Here is a 20,887-nt window from a genome sequence, read left to right on the forward strand (position 1 = left end):
TTTCCAGCCTACTGATCGAATCCTCACAACTATGCCTGTGGGAATTGGCCTGGTTAGGGAAGTAGGACCCTCCTATGGGAAGCCCTGAATAGGACTCAGGATACCGTGCTGAGCCTCTATGTTGAGGGTGGCTTGTTGGCAAGACTTGGAACAGAGTCGGGGTTGGGTGTATCCAAGGGTTTCCAAGTCTCTTAGATACTTGGCTTATGATTGGAGGGGAATCACAGCTGCCATTACCTGGCCTTTCAGAATGTCAGCACTGTGGCTTCAGTAGCACAATTTACTACAGATGATTTAGAAGCTACCTCTGTGTTGTAGAGTTGTGTGCATGGGAGGAGAAAATCATACAGCATCTGGGGGCTGGGCCCGGCTCCCCTTGCTGGGTGAGGCACCTTGAGTGCGCCGGTGACCATAACAGGCGGTGAGTTCACTCTCTGGGGCCTGCTGTAGCTCAGTGACTTGTTATTTGGGGGTGACTCTTAACTGCTTGCCTTCTCTCCTTAACTGGGGAGTCTTGTCCTCTTGGCTTCCACTTGACTATTGATTACCTCTCGCAAAGGGACTTCCCTTCACATTTAACTTGAAAATAGTATTTTCTCAATTTTATGGCTTCTGACTTCCACCCGCCCATTGCTTCTCTCCACATGTAGGAGCTGCCTAAAGCATAAACAGCTGTTTTCTGGGTAATTTTCCACATTGCCTTTTGAACATTTAGCAGTAGCGGAGGGCTCTGGGAATGATTGCCCTCGCCTGAACCAGCCGTCCGTAGACACGACTACAATGGCAGCATGAAGATTGGCTGTTTAGGGAGTTCACAGCTTAGTAATTGCAGAGAGCAATTTACTTTCTCTCCTCACTAGTGCCTGTCTAGAGACAATTGCAGAAACTTTTAGGGGCATCTGAGAGGAATCTTGTCCTTGGAGCTGGAGATGAAAAAAGAGAAGGAAATGTAGTTTCTTTCCCTGATTAGCTAATTTCCAACAATTTAACTAAATTTTCACCCACAGCGGTCTCAGGAAGACAATTATGAGTGTTTTTTGTTTTTTTTTTTTTCTTTTTCCAGTTGGGTAGGTTGTGGGAGAAGTCTCATGGGTTCTTAAGGACTCTTTGCCAGTGCTGTCACTCCAGGGAAGTGTCACCAAATGCTCAAACAGGAGCAGGCCTCTGTGTCCCAGAACCTCAGCTAGAGACAAGTTTTGACCAAAAAGTCTGAGCCCAGGAGGTAGAGTACGTGGCTTAGTGCACATGGGTGGTCTCATGGCTGGGCCGCAGCTGTCTTTTGCCAGGGAAATCTGGACCAAAACTGTTGACATCATGATGGCTGTGTGAGGCCTTTGTAGGTTGCCCTAACATGTGGGTGGGGGAGGGGTGATGGCCTTGGAGGCAGCAGCCAGGAGCACTGTGGCCAAGGAGTTCACCGGAGCATCTGATAAGTTGTTACAGTGAGTCTCCTCCATTTTGCCTCTGGATTACAGAGTCTGTTTTTGTTAAGGATGGAACTTCAGGATGGTAAGGAAACTCTCCAGCTGCTCCTCGCCTCCTGTAATAAGCCCTTAGATAATCATCACCAAGAGAGTCAATAAGTTTCTGTTAAACTGAATAGAATGTATGTACATCTTCCTTTAAAATACCTAGTTTTTAACCTTATCATCTTTTATGACAAGAGTATGTGTCTCGCCCACAAATGGAGATGATATTTACTTTCTGGCCCTTTATAGAAAAGGTTTGCAGAGCCCTAGTTTGGAGGGGTGAGCCCCACCTGGCATAGGGTAGCCACTGTACCCGGTGTGTTTTCCTCTCTCCCATCGCTTGCCTGCCCGGTTGTTCGCTTCCTGAGCATTTGGTCCATCACCAAGATCTGCCACAGAGGCCAGAGCTGGCCTAAAAAAAATAAAGACCTGTTTAAAAACAGAAATCTAAGGGTGCCTGGGTGGCTCAGTCGGTTAAACTTCTGACTTCGGCTCAGGTCATGATCTCACGATTCTTGAGTTCGAGCCCCGCGTTGGGCTCTGTGCTGACAGCTCAGAGCCTGGAGCCTGCTTTGGGTTCTGTGTCTTGCTCTCTCTCTGCCCTTCCCCCACTTGCGCTGTCTCTCTCTCTCTCAAAAACAAATAAACACTAAAAAATTTTTTTTAAATGGAAATCTATACCACTTTTTGTTTTATGTATTTTTCCTGCCTTTAAATATAAAACACACTGAGGACCACATGTGCTTATGGTTACCACAGGTGTGAGTAGCTTTCAATACTTTCTAATAAATAATCATGTTTAAGCTGAGTATTAGTGGAACATGTTTCTGATAGTTTTTAAACTGGTAATTTATTTTCTTGGAGAAATAGAACCCAAAATGGCATGGTAATGAACTGCCGTTGTTGTTACGGGAGTTGTTCACATTGCAGTGAGGAAGATTTATGTTCCCAGGTACCTTTTAGTTGCAAAAGACTTAAGAATACTGTGGTCCTCTAAAGAGCAGAGAGACCGTGTTAATAAGCACAAAAGGTCTGGGCTGCTGTGCTTGAGTGCGTGGTCATAATTTATTAAGTATTTTCTCCGATTCTGTCATTCGGGCATCATTGTTGTGTGGCAGGCAAGGGCCAGCAGGAAGGCGAGCCATGACCCCTATCACATTTGCATCTAATTTTTACTAATGCGGACCCTGGGTTTGTGAAGCCATGTGTGCTCGCATAATGACTCCTTGGGAGCCACCCCTGGTCTGCTGGGCTTCGGGGTCAGGTCTGAGCTTATGCTGCAGCTGGGGGGAAGAGGCACATTAGTCTGGAGTGATTGACGGATCAGCCTGCAAACCTGTGCACCTCACAAGGTGGTCTCACTTCGAATGCGAACGAGCCCTTCCTGGAACCTGCTTGGATGCTGTGCCTCTTGTTGGCCAGGCTCCTGTTTGATCTTTGGAACCACAGCTTCGCCCAGCAGCCACGAAGGGGTCTGGTGCAGTAGCATAGCCTCTCCCTGCCACCCATCCAGGGTGTCTCTTGAGATTTCACTTCTTCTCCCCTCTCTTCCCATACTCTGCCTCCACCCAGATCTGAGCCCTAGAGGCTCAGCTTCCCTGGGCTTTATCAAGGGTGGGCCTTTGTCTTCAAAAGAGTGAAGTTGCTAGTTGCCAGAGAAAGTCATAAGGTCTTCACATACCAGTTCTCATTCAACCCGTAGCTGTTCTGAGTCTCTGTTGGTTGCTCAGGTCTGAGCTGGGTCCAGCGGCGTCCACCCTCTGGGAGCTGATGGTCTAGGGCTTGGTGAGATACTCAGCCCTATGGCGGCGGGGGGGGGGGGGGGGGGGGGCACTGGGTGATCGTGGCGCATGGAAAAGAGCCCAGGGCTCTGTGGTGGGGCAGAGCTGGATTTGAAACCCTGCTCTGCCGCTTCCTGCTGTGTGACCTCAAACAAGTTACGTAACCTCTTTGAGCCTTAGCTGTGAAAGGTAACAGACATCTCCATCCTTGCAACGTCATCGGGATCATTATGAGGAATAATCAGCGTAAAGTGTAGAGTGTGGTCCTCAGCTGCCAGTCGACGTTCAGTAGATGTATGCTACTTCCCACTGTGGGCCGAACACAGGCTCGTGTTGCTGTTTTCTTGAATTCCCCTCCCTCCCTTAGAACACGGCAGGATGCCAGCACCTTCCTAGGTCCCGGGTTCTTGCACTACCATCCATTGGGTCCATTTTGGATCTGGAGGAGAAAGTGTTCTCACATTGCCAGTGCTGCCTTTCCTGGTGTTTTCCCTTCAAGACTCTTTGCAGACTCTTTCATTCTCTTTCCCTCTGTTTACCTCTCCCTGCTTTCTTCGTCCTCTTCTCCTTCTACACTTACTGGGACCAGGCTGACGGGTATGCCATAAATTCAGGGGGCAGCCAGGACCCTCTCCCTAAATATTCCTCGCCTTTCTTTTGGCAGACGGCAGGATTTTGGCACCTCAGGCTTGGATCCTTTGTTGAATATGAATGGTCTGGGAGCTATCATAGTCCTCTTTATGTGGCTCTGAAGGAAGGGTCCAGGAGCAAGTTTTGATGTGCGAGCAGAGGCGGGGAGTCCGTGAGGGCACAGAAGCCCTGCTGGGAGGTGGAGGCAGGAAGGGCAGAGCCTCTTAGGACAAGCCTTGCCTCAATCAAGTATACCCATGTTTGGGGAGCTCTTTCCCTGGGGAAAGGTGGCAGGTGCCTCGGTGAACTTAGATTTAATGTTGCCATTGGATTCTGAAGTAGCTTTTCTGGAGGTTCTCCATTTATCCGGAGCATAAATGGTCTAAGGACCTAGCATACTCCAGTTAGTTCGTGACCGCTTTCAGGGCAGTTCTAGGCAAAGGGAGACCCCTGGGATTTCACAGACCCTCCCTCCCCTCATGAAGGAGGTAGATTTAGTGCAGCACTCCTGGTTCCTTCTTTTGGTGCTTGGTTTGGTGCTCGACACTGCTAAGTCGAGAGTAGGCTATGTTTGGCATCCGAGGAGGCTCCATCCTCACCTGATGGGGCCAGGAGGATTACGCTAGAAATTTCCTCTGGCCCAAATTCTTTTAGGAGCCCCTGCGAACTGAGGAACATACCTTTAATGGCTGACTTAGACCCTGGTAGCTCTCCCTCAAGCACACACGTCTGTTTGCATTATCACCTTATTATGAAGGCATCGTCTCCTTCCTGCTCAGTCTGTTCCTACTGATAGCAAGGAGTGTGGGTCCCATCAGGAGCTCATGTAGACATTCCCAGCCAGGATGCCTGCAGGCGGTTGGATGGACCGCAGTGGCAGCCAACAGATAATGAGAAATCCATCACATGCACACGCTTGCTTGAAGCTCTGGATCACATGCATTAAGCTGTGAGTAATGTGATTACTTAAGTGCCATTTTATTTACACTTTCGCATAGAGCCGTGGCTGCTGCTTTTCCAAAGCAGCCATCACCCAGATTTCATTGCTTCACAATCTCCTCAGAGTCAGGATGGCAGTATAACCAGTCTCTTGATCCAGAGTCCACCAGCAGTCTGTTTCGAAAACCCTATTTTCGGCTCAGAGCACAGGACGCGCAGAGGTCAATTAGAAAATGTAGTTACCATCTTCTGGCGCAAGCTACATGCTGGGCGTTTTGCATGTATGTCTCAGATGACCCCTCCAGTCCACCCTGCAGAGTGGGCACCTTTGCCCTCATTTTACAGGTGAGGGGACTGCAGTTCGCAAAGGTTGAATCGCTGGCCCAGAATCACTTAGGCAGTGGCAGTGGGGACATCAAGAGAAGTTCCTGGTGAAGAAACTGCCATAGGCTTTTATGCTTTTGTGCGTTTCTGATGGGGAAGCAGAACCATTGAGTTCAGCTCCAAGCTGGGTTAAGAGCTGAATTTCGTGAAAAGAGAGATGTGAGAAAGGAGCTCGGAGGCTTTGATGGGTAAAACCAAAATAACCTGCGCGGTCTTGTTCCCAAATAATTCCAGCAGGCAGTGCTGACGAGGTGCCTCCAAGTCTAGCTGTGATTTGTGTGTCCTGCTGGTAAATCAGATGAGGTGTCTGAGCCTCGGATCCCTTAGTAAATCGAACCACAACTTGGCTTAGTTGTCAGAGCTGGAGCCGTCACCGAGCCTCATGGGTAAATGTGCGATTTCTGCTCTGAGTCCTGGGCCCTTGTCCTTCGTGTTTCTGCCAGGGGCTGTGCACTGTGAGTGAGCTGAGGGTCACCCCTTGTGAACCCTAGGTCTTTCATTCCTTACAGGGTAGCTGAAATGCCAGAACAAAGGAATAAATGAACGGCGACCCTATGTGCCAGCCCAGAAGCAGGCTACTGATAAGGCTTTGTGGTTCCATTCCGGATCCATTCCATCGGAATGGAATGTTCCTACTCATTGGCCTTGGTCATGGCCCAAGAAGCGTTTCACTGTTACTTCCTTTGTCTGGGACATGGGTACATTTCTCAGCCCAAGCTGTTGGTCTACATGGATCTTCTACTGCACGTTTTAGTGCTGTGTGAATTCGTGTCCAAATGATTTTACGTCTCTGTGCACTAGAGTTTCTCCGCCTGTAATGGTTGAGTGATGCTGTCCTCATTTTCCCTCTTCCATAGAGCTTTGAATGAATGAATGAATGAATGAGTAAACAGATCAGTGAGTAGACAACATACAAATACAAGAAGTAATTCATGTCATGTTGATTTTTTTAAGTTTATTTTATTTTGAGAGAGAGAGAGACAGAGACAGAGTGCAAGCAGGGGAAGGGCAGCGATAGAGGGAAAGAGAATCCCAAGCAGACCCTGCACCGTTAGCCCAGAGCCTGATGTGGGGCTCGAATTCCCAAACTGTGAGATCATGACCTGAACTGAAATTAAGAGCCAGATCCTTAATGGACTGAGCCACCCAGGTACCCCCATGTCATGTTTTTTAAATTGATAACTAATAAAGTATAAGCAGCTTCATATTCCCCCAACCATTATAACCATCTTGATTTTCCTGTAGTCCTTTTATATATATATATATATATATATATATATATAGAGAGAGAGAGAGAGAGAGAGAGAGAGAGAGAGGGAGAGAGAGAAGGGCAGAGAGAGGGGGGAGACAGAATCCCAAGCAGGTTCCGTGTTAGTAGCCCACAGCCCGACGAGGTGCTCGATCTCACTAACTGCAAGATTATAACTTGAGCTGAAATCAAGAGTCAGATTCTTAGTCGACTGAGCCACCCGGGCACCCCTCCCCCCCGCACTTTTCTATATTTTTTTCTTTCCTTCTTCCTGTGGGTCATAGACACTACTTAAGGATGTTGAGATACCTAGAAAATGTGACCATGCAACTGACTGACTGAGAAGGGGATTTTAACCAACAGGACCCAACACCACTCCAGCATAGTAGCCACATAGTCCTGGTACATGTGTGTTGGTGCCATGGCTCCTGTTTTTCTTTCCCAGGCCTCTGAGGAGGTGGGCTCTGGGCCCCGAGATGGTGTGGTGATGGAGTGGATGAAGTACCTACCCTTGCTTGTTGGGCCCTTTGGACTGCTTCTTGATTTTCTGTATTCTTCCTGTCTTCTTACGTGATTTCTTCCGGAAGTCTCCCCCTCACACGAAAAGGTAGCTGAGCTAAAGAATTTGATCTTGGAGATTTTTTTTTTTTTTTTTTTTTTGCTAGAGCTTCTGTGTCAGTACCTCTGAGCATCATGTGAAAAAAAAAATCCGACTGGACTCTTTCTTGAATGCTCAAAAGTTATTTCATAGGAAGAGGATTTTTAAAGATCTAGGACATAATTACTCTTTGTGTTCATATTAGGTCCTTCCATTTGAACCAAAAATAAAAAGCAAAGCAAAGGCAGCTCACTGCTTTGCTGCATCTTGGATTCCTCTAGTACATTATAGTCTAGTAGAGTCTCAATAGTAGTCTCGCTACTCTGCGAAAATTGCTCCTACTCTATTTATATAGAGCTTTCAGGCACAGTTGATTGTTTGACATAATTAGAATCACTGAATTTTGGAACTGGAAGAGACTAGCATTATTATCAATGTTCCTGTTGTTTCCCCAAATAATACATGGAAAAAGAGCGTAAAAATGAAGGTATTACGATGGTTTCTGCCAGCAAAGTGTTCCTCCACAAGAAATAAATGTCTATTGAATGTGTGTTTTGTTACCATGTAAATGATGTCACTTGATAACTTTGCCTTGGAGGGCTCTGGTGTCCTTGGTTTCACTTAGACTGCCTCTAATTTGTCCCACACAGAGTAAGCCCAGCATGGTTCAGAAAATACCAGTTTGATGGAATCCACCTCTAAGGAAGCCCTCCAGTGGTTCCTCAATGCCTTAAAATCTGCATGTCTCCTCAGGCATCAAGGTCCTTGCATCTCTGCCCCAGTTTCTTTGGCAGCTTCACCTTTCCTCTGTCTCTGCGGGCACTCCAGACCCCAAATGAGCATGGCCAGATTGTAGGAATTTCCCTGCAGAGGAATGGGACAGCCATATGAAGTAGACTTGCACATGGATCCCACAAAACAAGGGCTGGGCCCCTGTTGGGGGACTCAATGCACATTGCTCCTAGTATGAGGACTGCTCTCCTGCAGTGTTTCTGGGCTTTCCATCTTGTCACCTGACATAGATACATCTTGTCTGGGACCAAGAGGTCCAGTGACCAGGTTCCCAAGCGAGGAGCCTGGCTGCAGTGCTTTCTGGTTCTCTAAGTCTCCTGAGTGTACTGAGCATCTTTTTTGGCATGCTGGGGTTGAGAGGCTCTGTCATATCCTTCACAGAATTGCATCAGCTCTTGCTGAGTGAGAGGAAAGGTAGCTTGTCTCCGTGACCATGTGTTTATTGGACCCAGCGGCTGTTGGGAGTGTGAGTCCTATGGGGGTCTTCGGTTTCAGAGGGTTCTGGTGAGCCCCAGTTTTCGCAATGGCTGGAACCTTAGAGAGGGGGCACCTGCCCTTCTCCATGGAAGCCTTGTCGGTGACTGTAAGAGGTAAATTGTGGCTCAGGAGTGTGGATCCATTTTTCAGCAGGCTTGCCTGCCCTGATTACCTCGTACCATGGGGGATTGTAACTTCAGAAGTTGTAAATCTCAGATGAGTACCCTCAGATCCCGACACTGACACCACTGGCATGGACAAAAGACGTTGACCAGATCTGTTTCTGGGGCTCTCTTGCCGGGGAGTATCTGCTATGTAGTGGTCCGAGGGCCAGAGCCTCAGGATGCACAGGAGGGTGGGCAGGGCGGCTGCTAGGACACTTGGGGACACAGCGAAGGGAGTCTTCATTGCTATGCTTCCCAGATGTTCCCTTGAAGAGCCGAGGCTGAATGGCAGGGCTGGGAGGAAGTGTAGCAGGCCTAGCTGTGCAGCTAATGAAAATTTCATGCAAAGTCTGTAGCTGTGGTTTCCTAGAGAGATGGCTGGTGCCAAAGCCACCACCTCCTCCATGCTGTGCCTTGATGTTGCATTGGATACTTCACTTTGAACCGGGCTCCAGGGAGTGCTGGTGGCAGACAGGTGTGAGCACTCAGTCCAGAGCACACAAAGGCGGAGGGCTTCTGAGGCTGCTTAGTCAGGGCTCACGGCCATGGTTCTGAAACCCCGGCCAGCGTCTTGAGTAGGGGTGGATCAGGGAGTCAGGGTGTCCTCCCTCCTCTCTTGGATCCACGCGCATGACGGATGGACTTGCGATCTAATCTCACATAGACCTTGTAAAGCAGGTGTTTATTCCTGCCATTTCACAGATGGGAAACCTGAGGCTTCAGACACACACAGTTCATGGCAGCAGTAGAGAGGGCCTCTTGAAGGCCTCTGGTCTGTGTGTTCATCTCCCATCCCTTGGTTTCTCCTGCTGGCATCTTCCCAGGGTTGCCAGCCCCTCTCTAGGGTCTGCATCCCACACATACCTTGTGCTCTTCCCTTAATACGGTGGCACTGAGGTGGCGTCATCTGGTGGGTAGAGCATGATCTTTAGACTTGAGCAAAAGTGAGTTCACAATCTCCTCTGCCCCTTACTAGCTGCACGATCTTATGTAATAATTTCCTCACTCTGAGCTTCTATTTCGCCAGCTACCTCACAGGGGTCCTCATTCCCCCATGTTAGCGGGTTATTGTAAAGGTTAGGTGAAATAAAACATAGGGCTTATTAGCGCCGTGTCTGGCACCTTGTGCCCATTCACAAATAGTAACTGCCATTATTAGTGTATGATTAATAGTAATACTACTCTTTGATTTTTTTTTTTTTTTGGATTTGAACTTTTTGATGTGAACTTCAATTTGCTACAAGGCCTGACTTTGAACACAGCTGTGGTGAGCCAAGTCCTGAAGGCTGCTTGTTCCTTGCAGGTGACTCAGGCATGAATATATGTGGGGTGAAGGTGTGGGGCATAGCCCCACCTGCAGGTCTCTTGTACAGTTTGATCAACTCCAGATCCACCAGTGTCACCTCGCTAGTCCCAGGTTCCCATTATTACCTCCCCCACCCCCACCCTCCCTTGAAGTTATTGCCTGAACAGCAAAAGGAAGGAAGAGGAGTCTGACCTGAGACCTGGGTTCTCTCCTGGGCAGCCAGTGGACATGCGTGCTGTATATGGAGCTGGGGACACCTTGAGGGGTTAGCCTGGGATTGGAAGAGTCAACTCTGGAAAGCTCTGGATGTTGACAGAGTTAGGCCTTTGATGGGCTGCATCTGGTGTGCTACCTTTGTGGGCCAGACTACTCCTGAGTCATCCTTCATTTACTGTGATTGAGTTGATGTGTGGCTTCCTTTAGCCCCTGAGGGCTAAAGAATCATCCGGGGAACTTAAAAAAAAACCCAAAACTGTCCCCCCTGTGGAGGCCACAGCCCAGACCAGTGAAGCAGCTGCTCCTGGCTGAGGCATCTGTGTTGGGAAAGCCCTCCAGTGAGTCCAGTGGTCAGCAAGGAGGATGACCACGTCTACTGTCCCCAGTCATGCCTCCCACGCAGGATGAGTGGGGCGGGAGAAGGGGCGAGGTGATAGTTAATAGCTGTACCTTATAGTCTAGAAGGTAGTGTCTGGCTGTTCATGGTTGGACAGCCTACGGATGTGGCAGGAGTGGCCTTCACAGAACTCTTCAACTTGGAATTTGTGCTACTTGGACAAAGGTAGGCCTCATGGTATTTTCTGTGTATAATTGGTATTTTCTCTGAGGTAAAGGCTCACATGCTGCAAGATGGCAAGGGCCTCATTTTGGTGTGCCAAACACTGTCTGTTTTTTCCATCCATACAGCGATGACATGGAAATGTCACCTGTCCAGAGCTTGCCCAGTTTCCTTATCAGGATATAGTTACTTACAATAGAAACTTTAATTGAGTTAAATGTAATATTTAATAGTGGTTCAAAACTCGATGCACAAACAGCTCTGTGGTGTATTACCTTTGTTTTTTTTTTTTTTGTTTGTTTTTGTTTTTTAAAGATGGGGTCGCTGAGTCTTAGAGAGTATAAGCCTGACCTTGAAACAGAGACATGCCTGGAACTCAAGTTTTCAAATTTCACTGATTTTTTATTTTTCTAAGCTCCTCTTCGTACGTGACACTAATAAAATTACATGCATCTAAAAGACTTGATAATTATTGTTACCAGGTACAATTGGCCTCCCTTCACTTGGGCCTAATTGGTAAGATTCAGATGCACAAGAAGTCACATTACTGAAATTTTATACCTGTTAGAGTTAACTCTTGAATAACATGGGTTTGAACTGTGTGAGTCCACTTGTGCACGGATTTTTTTTTGTCCTATACAGTACAGTCCTATAAAAAGCCACCTTCAAGGTGGCTGCGGATAAGAGAAAGATAAGGGAAGTGTGACTCTTGGGAAACTGAGTGATTGTGCAGGGGCCACACAGCCAATGAGTGCCAGAGAAAGAATTTAAATCCATATCTGCATCAGAGCTGGTCTTGTTTTATCCTGTCTCCTCTGCCTTTGCCTCCATAGTTCTGGCTGTTTCTTTCCTGGGTATTCAGAAGGCAGCTCGTGGTTAGCACAAGTATTTTGATAATATTGTTAATAAAGTCGGGGATAGGGATGGCTTTGAGTCTGGGGGATGTCCTTTGGCTTGGTCGAATACACACATAACCTCATAGACCCATTCATATCCCAGAACGAAAACCACTGCAGACCATACTTTGGGGAAGCAATCTCAGACTTGGTTTTTCTCACTGAGAAATGAACAAGACAGTGGGTCACTTCCACAACCTCAGATTGGATGGACAGATGGGGAGACATAGAAAGTCCTGAGGAAGCTGGAACTCTTCTGTGGTGGCTGTCATCCTTTAATTGGCTAAAGGAGCCATGACAATCTTATATTACCTGTTTCTAAGACCTAAATTCATGTCTTTCTCAGGTTTTAGACCCCTTCAAGCTATTTTGGAGCTGTAAGGCAGGAGAATTTCTTTGCAGAAATGTAGAAGGTCTGTTACTTCTGGTCTCTGATGTCATCTCAGGATTTTTACCGAATTTCACCGTTTGGACCAGTGTCATAGGAAATTATTCACTTGAAATTCTCATAGATAGAAATCATGACTGAGTGTTGGGATTTAATCATGATTTTGCTGTTTTGTCTGCAATAACTACATGGATCACTAGAGCACACTCTGATTTTTCCCCACTTGTGTTATTCTACCCAGTAACCTAATGTTTTTCCCCATGAACTTAATGAACGACGGCACTTTTTCAAATGTATGATGGTTGGTGACTTAACAGAAAATATCTGCATATGATCTTTGTAATGTTATGATAATATGAAAATTTGATGCAATTATCGAAAATGTTTACATTCCTTCCTCTTGTTTGATTCTTTTATTTTTTTTTTCTCATTTATAATGCTTTCGTACTCAGGAAGTTGAGGTAGGTTTTTGACTTTTCAACTGTATGTAGACATAGCATCCAAATAGTTGCCAAATAAAATGTAAATTTCATTCTTAATCCTAAATCTCAGTGGTAAATATTTGTTTTAGTTCAGTGAACCAGCACCGCACACATTTATTTTTCATTGGTATATCCAGGGGATGCAATTTATCAAATGCATATAAACAGTCCATTTGCTGCTTTATCTTTTCTCATTAGTTATAGTACAAGTATGATTGTCAGTTATTATCTGTGTTTTACTGGTGTGTTATTTATTGAAAGAGCAGAGCAACTGACATTGTTATTTTCTAAATCATTTTGTCTAGGGCCTGCAGGACTTTATACCAAATGTCAAACCAATTTATCAAAGAATCGCTCTATTCAGGAAGAAAGTGATTTAGAGTGTCTGTATAAACATATACCCACCTGTATTTACACGCATCCCAGTAACAGTTATGGGACTTTTACAGGAACACAAAGATGTTAAGGCTGGAGCAGCTTCCTTCTATTTTACACGATTTAGGTAGGATTCATTGTGTGCTTTTGAGTGATGCCTTGGGGGAATATGCAGGTGAGTCTGATCTTTGTTCCCTGCCCCGAGGTAGGCTAGGCTCAGGTATGTGGCAGTGATACGTTCACATGGAAATACATTCATGCACACAGCTCCCACTTGCTGGCATACACGGTTCTCATGAGTGGGGGTCTGTGGAGGGAAGCTCGGTGGGGCCTCAGGTCACTGAAACAAGCTGGGCCACTTAGCTGAGCCACTTCATTCAGAAGGATTCCTCCCTGGTGGGGCTGTTTGCCAGGAATGGGCGGGACAGGCCTGCTGGAGTTCTCTGTCGCTTGCCCAGAGAGAGAACTGGACAGAGATAAGGTGGCTGGTATGGGAAGCCAGCTCCTTTCCCAGTAAATAAATGGAATGTTTTGTACCGCCCAGTAGATGGGGTAGTAGAAATTGCCATTGCGTGCCAGTTAAAATTGCGGTCAAATGTCTAATTATACAGCCGAGGCACTGTATGATGTCATCTGGGAATCTCACCTTTCCAGTGACTTCTGGTACGTTTTAGAGACATTCTTTCCACCTGCCGACCAGCCCTTCCCCCTAACGTTCCCAGTCAAGTGGTTTGAAAATTAACAGAACTAGGGTGCACTGAATCTTTGGGTGAGCGGTTTGCTTACAGTCCCTTAATCTCTTTGTCAAGCTTTTGGGTTCAGTAAATGGGGATCTACCCCATTCGGGATCCGCAAACCCCACTTTAGTCTGCCTGACCTTGCAGGGGAGTGCTTCTTCTCCCCTTTGCATTTACCCGCCGCGGGTCCACAGATGACGCCACAGAGGCTATCCTGCCCTCCCTTCACCTTCCTTCCTTCTGTTTGGATCCCTGTTGCTCACTCCTGGTTGAGACTGGGGAGGCTCCCATTTATTTGCAAGGCTGATGATTGGTATTATCTCAGGTAATCTTTAGATGAAACTGCGGAGTGCAAACAACTGGGCTAAAATATGTATGAGGGGGAAGTGATGTGTTCCACGTGAGTTAAGTGTCTTGGATCTGTACTACCTGGAGCTGTGAGGTAGATAATAAATGACATCACCACGTTTGTAAGTGAAACTAAGGAAAGTTGGGTTTCATAAGTGGTTTCCATTTTGTCCTGCCACCTCATCTCTGCCTCAGAGTCTGGGTCGACATTGTGTGGAGCTGAAATGAGCACTCCTGGAAAGGGAAATCCTTGGGGAATATTTGAGCTGAATTGCACCCGCCATCTTGGGGCTCTGGGACAGTGAAAGAGAAATTCAGGTTCCCATTCAGAATGGGATGGAACCATAGCTTTTCCAATTTGTTACGATCATCCATGATGAACAGACTTGAATCACTCAAATTATAGCAGGAATATTTTTTGCATCATTTCGTGCTACGGAGGCTTAACGATTTTATGGGAAGAGGAGTTACAGAGCAGAATAATTGTATAATAATTGTATAATAGTATACAATATGTGTTGTATATGTATACACTTTAAATAGACTTCCTTTCCCGTGCATGTTTATCAAAACAGAGTATCTCTAAAGTAGCTGAAAACCCAGAGTTAAATTCCTTTGCACCAGCCCCTGAGGGCCAGTAATTTTACAGGATCCTTTTCTGTGTTAGGAGGATATTTACTGAGATAAATGGAGAAATAGGTGTCTTTGCCCCCTGCATTGATCAGCTGCAGAGGATTAAAATAAGTGGGACTGTAATCTTTGCCAGTCTTTGATTCTTTCTTTAACAAGAGCACCACTGTCTTCTTTCTCATCCTACGCAGGTAATGATGTGTCCTTTCTTTTTATTTTTATTCATTAAAATTTTTTTAATGTTTATTCATTTTTTGGAGAGAGAGAGACAGAGAGCGCACGAGAGAGCATGAATGGGTGAGGGGCAGAGAGAGAGAGAGAAAGGGAGACACAGAATCTGAAGCAGGCTCCAGCCTCTGAGCTGTCAGCATGGAGCCCAGCACAGAGCTTGAACTCACAGACCGTGAGATCATGCCCTGAGCTGAAGTCGGACGCTTAACCTGACTGAGCCACCCAGGCGCCCCTCTTTTTTTTTTTTTTTTTTTTTTAACTTTATTCATTTTGAGGGCGAGAGTGAGAGTGGGGGAGGGGCAGAGAGAGGGAGTGAGAAACCCAAGCAGGCTCAGCACTGTCAGTGCAGAGCCCGACACGGGGCTCAAACTCAGAAACTGTGAGACCAGGAAGCCAGCTGAAATCAAGAGCCCGATGCATAACCAACTGAGCCACCCAGGTGCCCCATGATGTGTCACTTTGTTACTGTGATTGTTACGCTAACTTTTGATTCTGGCTTCCTGTAACTTTATCCTCCTGCCTTGAGACGTTTCATGATTTTGGTTGAAAGTGTGAACGTGCTCAAGTTTGAGACTCTGTTTAAATTGATAGGTTCTTCTAGATGTTAACAGAACCTAAAAAGTTGGGTAAGTTTCACTTAAGCAATGCTACAATAAAATGGAATCAGCCTTCCCTCATATGGTTAGAATTTAGAGGAAGCCTGTTCTCTGCCCTGTCTAGCAGGGGCCTGAATTTACGCTGTGTAGTAGAGCCCATAAAATATACACATGTGGTAACACTGCCGGCCTTCATTCCTTAGCCTGCGTAATACACTAATAGGCGTTGCTGAATTTAGTAAGTGACTATATTTAGATATGCATCTTTCTATCTAGGTTTATGTTTTAAAAATTAACTGTTGCTGGGGTCCTTGCAAGTCATTTTGAAAAGCCTCCTCATTAGATGATAAAATGACCAGTTAAGAGGCCAACTCAGACACGCTTGCCTCTCCTGGCAAGTTTGATCTGACACATCCTGTGTGCCTTTCCCCCACAGTCTGAATTTGACCAGGTCACAACCTTCTTGGGCTGGAAGGAAGATGACAGGCAGGGGCTCTTAAAGTCCTGCCCTGGGCTGATATCTGGAAGGGACTCTGGGGTCCGTGCAGCGGGAACACTCTTTAATTCACTGTGGCATTGGGGTTTTGTGGGGACAGGCATGGTTCCCAGGGTGGGAATTGTAACTCTGAGAAAACTGGCAGAACTGCCCACGGCACCGGAAGTCATGGGTCTATTTTAGGACAGTGTAAAGAGGATATAGCTGTATTAATTTAGATAGAAAATAAAAGACAAGCTGGGGTGGTTTCTCTTCCCCACCCCCCGTCTCCAGTCTTGAGCTTGGGAGAAATGACCAGCCCTCGTGCTGATAGTGTTGGTTCAGTGCCACAGACAGTTGTCCTTCTGATAAGTGGGATTCAGGGATGAGCACGTTCTCAGGAGGTGCAGCTCTAGAAGGGGCCGTCTTTTATCTGTGGCTTTTTCCACTTGAGTTTAGATGCTGCCTCACTGGAAATCCTCGCAGACGTGGGGCGGATCAATGGATACCGCCCCTGCCTGCTTGGACTTGCCTTGTGTGCGGGCCAGTAAGACCTGGCACATTCCGTGTGGCGGGGTGCTCTGTCCGCCCAGTATCTCATCCTCCACTTTGCTGCCTCCATGCCCCACCCCGGTGCTCCCTGACCACCCCCCAGCTGGGCTCTTGGTTCTTCCCTGTTTGCCACATGTTCATGACCTTGGCCTCTGATAGGGGTTTCTCTTAGCTCTAGCCAAACAGTTACACTCGTGGGTTTATCTGCTCCTGGCTCATTGGTTTTTGCCTAGGCAATCTAAGTTCCTAAAGCAGAGCAAAAGCAGTCAGGTGCAGGGAATCACTTTCCTTCCATGCTTGGCCTTGCTGGGCCAGGGGCTCCCTGAAGGACTGCCTTTGCATAACGAGTGTTCACTCAAGGTGCACTTTCACATCTTGGCAGCAATTAGGCAGTATTTTTTACCTTTGCAATCAGTTGAAACTATTTGAATGCACATACCTGCTTTTATGACTGAAAGGCTTTGTATTTAAAATGGTGATTTTTTTCCCCCCTGAGAAATATGTAAAAGTGGCCATTGTAGTTAATCTGGAAAAATGACAAGGTCCAGAAGCATGCTTCATTCACATGCCATCCCGGTTACAAAGGAGGTTGAAATCATTAGGGAATATTCAGCTCTTGAGACTTACTCATACCTTTCTTTGACATCAAAGGGAATGTGGCAAGTGAAATTAAAGTAAAGGAACTTGTCTTCGGCTTCAGTCCTTCCCTGTCGGACACACATCCTAAGCTTCCAAGGACTTCCATGTCTTAGAACAGCATGTTCAAGTAGATCATATTGCATGAGGATAGGGATAGGAAGCTGGGCTCTATATGTGAAGAGGGCGCTGATGAACCACGGTTGGAAGGATGGATGTTATTTTTTTCTCCAGCAGTGAGGATAGGTTCTTCCTAGATTCATTCTTCTCCTGTCCTCGTGACCAGCAGAATGTGTCAGTGACATGCTTGTGTATAGAGCTGAGAGCACATTGACGACCATCCAGCTAAGAAATCGGTGGCTAAGCCCCCCCACCCCCATCCAGTCCTTAACTTGGACTCATTTAACCCGGGCTGCTGAGTTTCAAACCACATAGTTCAAAAGATTAGGATTGTATTTAAAATCATAGGTGGGGAGAGACATAGCAGAGGGCTTGTTTTAAGCTTTCTCATTGCTATTTCATGGTGTGGCCCTTAGGGACTTCTTAACCAAATGGGTGAGAAGGTCAGTCATGCCCTAACATTAAAGCCAGAGCAAAGTGGCCCAATTCCTTGGAGTTAAAAACAATTTAATGCTGAATCCCTAGCTTCCAGAGGAACCTGTTCATGTTTATTCATGTTCTGGAAAATGGAATCACTGCCCAAGAAGCAATATGTTGTGATTTTACTCTAAATCCAGTTTCCTAAAATCTATTTAAGGGCTTAGGTGAACTCAACAAGGATCTAATAAAGCCAGGTAATTGAACGACACAGAGGCTGATAAAATTCACAGGAGATCTTGTCGGAGACAAACTGCAGCCGGAGACAGTGTGGACAATAATTTAAACTAATTGTGCACTTTGATGTAAATTAGCTTCTCTGGAAGAGAAATTGAGGCCTCTTTGTAGGCAGCTCTCTATAACTCTGCAGCATGCACAGTACCTGCCAAAAACACAGACAGCAAATAATGTTGGGTAGATTAGGTCGAGGAGGAAATGACCTGAAAAGGTGTGCAAGCCCTAAAATGATGTGGGGGTGATAAACACGTGTGAAGCCTCTTCACCTTGCAAACCGGTTGCTGGGACAGAGTGGGTATGCTGGGGGACAGTGCAGGTGGGGGAGGGGAGGATAAAGAGAACAGGCAGCAGTTAAGAAGGAGAGGTTCTCAAAAGGGGAGAAGAGGTTCATGTAACTATAAATAAGTGAGTGGCCTGGACCCCAGTGAATTTCCAAGGAACAAAGTGTCTCTCCTCAGCATAAATTGATATAAGCAGCATTGAGTGGATTGGCCAGTCTTTATTATTTTGCTGTCACACATCCAGAACAAATGGTACGAAGCTAAATGTATGCCTCTGGTTAATGCTCACATTTGAACGGTCCTCTGCTTTTAACTTTTGCCAGTGTTGGAAAACTGTAACTGCACTGCAAGTTATGTGTCTCTGCATGAAGGGAATGTTGACAGTTGAAATTATCAGCTGTTACAAACACAGAGGCCTAATCATAAGTGAGGGCAGCAGGGCATCACCTGCAGCATAATTGATAGCAAATCCACCTTGCTTTTGGAAGGTGTCTCCGTTTATCTGTCAAACCGAGAAGAGCAGCGTTGTTTCCATATGAGGCTGAAATGTTTCTTACTCTTCCCAGTGTTTAATGCATGTAGTTTGAAAGACAAGAATTTGAAAAGTAAATTGATATTTTTGATTTCACATAAATGTCTGTTTGGGGAACGATTTCTAAGCCATTCATGCTTTCCTTTGTGTTTCAGGAGATAGGGAGAAAGGCAGGTTTTTGTGTAGTTATGTGAGAAGCTTTCTGAATCTGACCTTTGTTTTCTATTTTTTTTTTCCTTATATAGGATGATTATTTCAGAAACTGGAATCCCAACAAGCCTTTTGACCAAGGTAAAGGATGCAATGTTTCTTGTTGTATATTCTGTGGGAAATGTGGCCTCATTTTTCCTTCCTTGCGTGCTGAGCTAGTATTCATAAAAAGGCCAGTGAGCTGTCTTATTTTACTGACTTGGGAGCCTAAAATGACTATGGTGATGGAAGGTATTTTATCAGTTTGGTTATTTGTCTGAGATTGTTTAAGACAGATTGTTAAAAATGTATTGAATTGACAACTACAGTCATTGGATTTTTTTTTAACACAACAATAACAAAAGAGTAAAATGCTTATTATAATGACCTGGTGAGTTGTTGGGTTGAATCTAGTGATTTCATTCGTGGAAGAGACTGCCTGGAAATGCTGTGCAATTGACATGAGTCATGAACATTGAAACTTCCTTGGTAGAAACAGGTTAATCCCAGGAGGCTTTCAAAGGCACGGATAGTTCATTTGTTAAATCAGTTCATCGTGGTTTCTAAATGGAAGCTTCTTTCTGAGTCTGCTCAATGACCACTTGGGTGTAAACATGGTCCTCAGAGAGCTCTTTCCACTGATAACCAGCAAGCATGAAGCCAGTCTCCTGATGGCCCTTGTAAATCATCACCACTGTCCTCCTCTGAGTTATTTAAGATACAGTGAGGACCTGCCCGTGAATCATGTCCCTGTTTCGACTGTCCCATGTGTGGCTGCTGTTGGCACAGACTCTGCTGCTGAAAATGGTGCTAGGTTGTACCTGAAGTATTTATATGCAATTGATACTGAAACCTGGGGGGAAAAGTTTACCTACCACGTATCAAAGGTTCACACTTCTGACGATGAACTTCACTTCTGCGGCTTCAGTATTTGATGTGATCATGATGGCCAGCCTGACAACAAGAAATCAAGCAAGGCTTTGACATGTAACATGGTAGAAGGAAACCCCTTCTACTCCCTCCTTTGTGATTTTAATGGGTTGCTCTCACCCTGGACCCCGTTTTTTTTATTTAAACAAAATTGGTATTAAAATTTCTACATATGCATTTCAGCTCATGCCTTCAAGTAGAACAGTTTATTCGTACATGCATTCATTCGTTTTCAAACATTGAACTTGCACTGTTTTCACGGGCGCCAGCCAGGTTCTGGGAGAACAGAACAATCGTAGGGGTGCCTGGATGGCTCAGTCGATTAAGTGCCCAGCTCTTGATTTGAGCTCAGGTCATGATCTCGTGGTTAGCCAGATGGAACCTCACATGGGGCTCTGCATTGTCAGTGCTGGGGATTCTTTCTCTCCCTCTCTCTCTCTCTCTGCCCCTCCTCTTCTTATGGTCTCTCTCTCTCTCAAAATAAATAAACATAAAAAAAAGCTGTAGTGCCAGCCCTGGAGGAGCTCAGAGTAGAGCATGGGCAGAAGTCAGTCACCAGTTCCAGTGGGATGTGTTAAGGGCTTTAAAGCATGTATGTGCAGGGCCAGTGTTGAATCTGTAGGTGGGGAACTTAATGTGTTGCATGTGTCTTGGGAGCAGGTGCCAAGAAAGGCTTTCCTTTGAAGATCAGTCTGAGCTTATCCATATCTTAGCAGCCTCCAAGAGCCTTACTCCTTTGCAACTTTAGCAGTGACTGAGACATCACAATAAGCCACGTTAAAGCATGCAGAGGCATTTGTAATTTAGAAATTCTCCACTGGAAAGGGTCAGAATTTCTAAACATGTCTTTCAAAAGGATATACCTTCATTTCAGAAGAACCCTCAGAAACAGAGCCGCACGTTCTCTGTCTGTGTCTGACAAACGAGCCTTTCTACAAACATTCCTACCATGATTTTGCTGAGGGACGTATCTCAGCTGCCGGTGCCAGTGAACTAATTGTTTCCAGCCCAGAACCAGAAATAGGTTCTTGTCCTGTAAGGATCAGACGTTCTCTAAATAACTGCCAGATTTACTCTTCCCCAAGACTTGGAAACAAATACTAAAACTTCACCAGGAGAAGCCTTTTTCATTTTTACTAGTAGACCTTGGGAAAGATAATACTTGGAAGGTGGGTATCATTTGCCGCTTGGGGATATACACGATAGTCTCC

At 45.9% G+C, this 20,887-nt stretch overlaps 1 protein-coding gene across 1 annotated transcript in view; it reads left to right on the forward strand.

Moving 5' to 3' along the window:
* Window positions 1-20,887, forward strand: part of SPOCK1 (SPARC (osteonectin), cwcv and kazal like domains proteoglycan 1) — a 517,625-nt gene that overhangs the window by 219,375 nt on the left and 277,363 nt on the right. The window contains exon 3 of the mRNA XM_058735892.1: window positions 18,803-18,848. Within this exon, the coding sequence (XP_058591875.1) occupies window positions 18,803-18,848 (46 nt within the window). The remainder of the gene's footprint in view (window positions 1-18,802; window positions 18,849-20,887) is intronic.

This window comes from Neofelis nebulosa, chromosome 1 (assembly GCF_028018385.1).
Source record: "Neofelis nebulosa isolate mNeoNeb1 chromosome 1, mNeoNeb1.pri, whole genome shotgun sequence".
Lineage (NCBI taxonomy): Eukaryota > Metazoa > Chordata > Mammalia > Carnivora > Felidae > Neofelis > Neofelis nebulosa.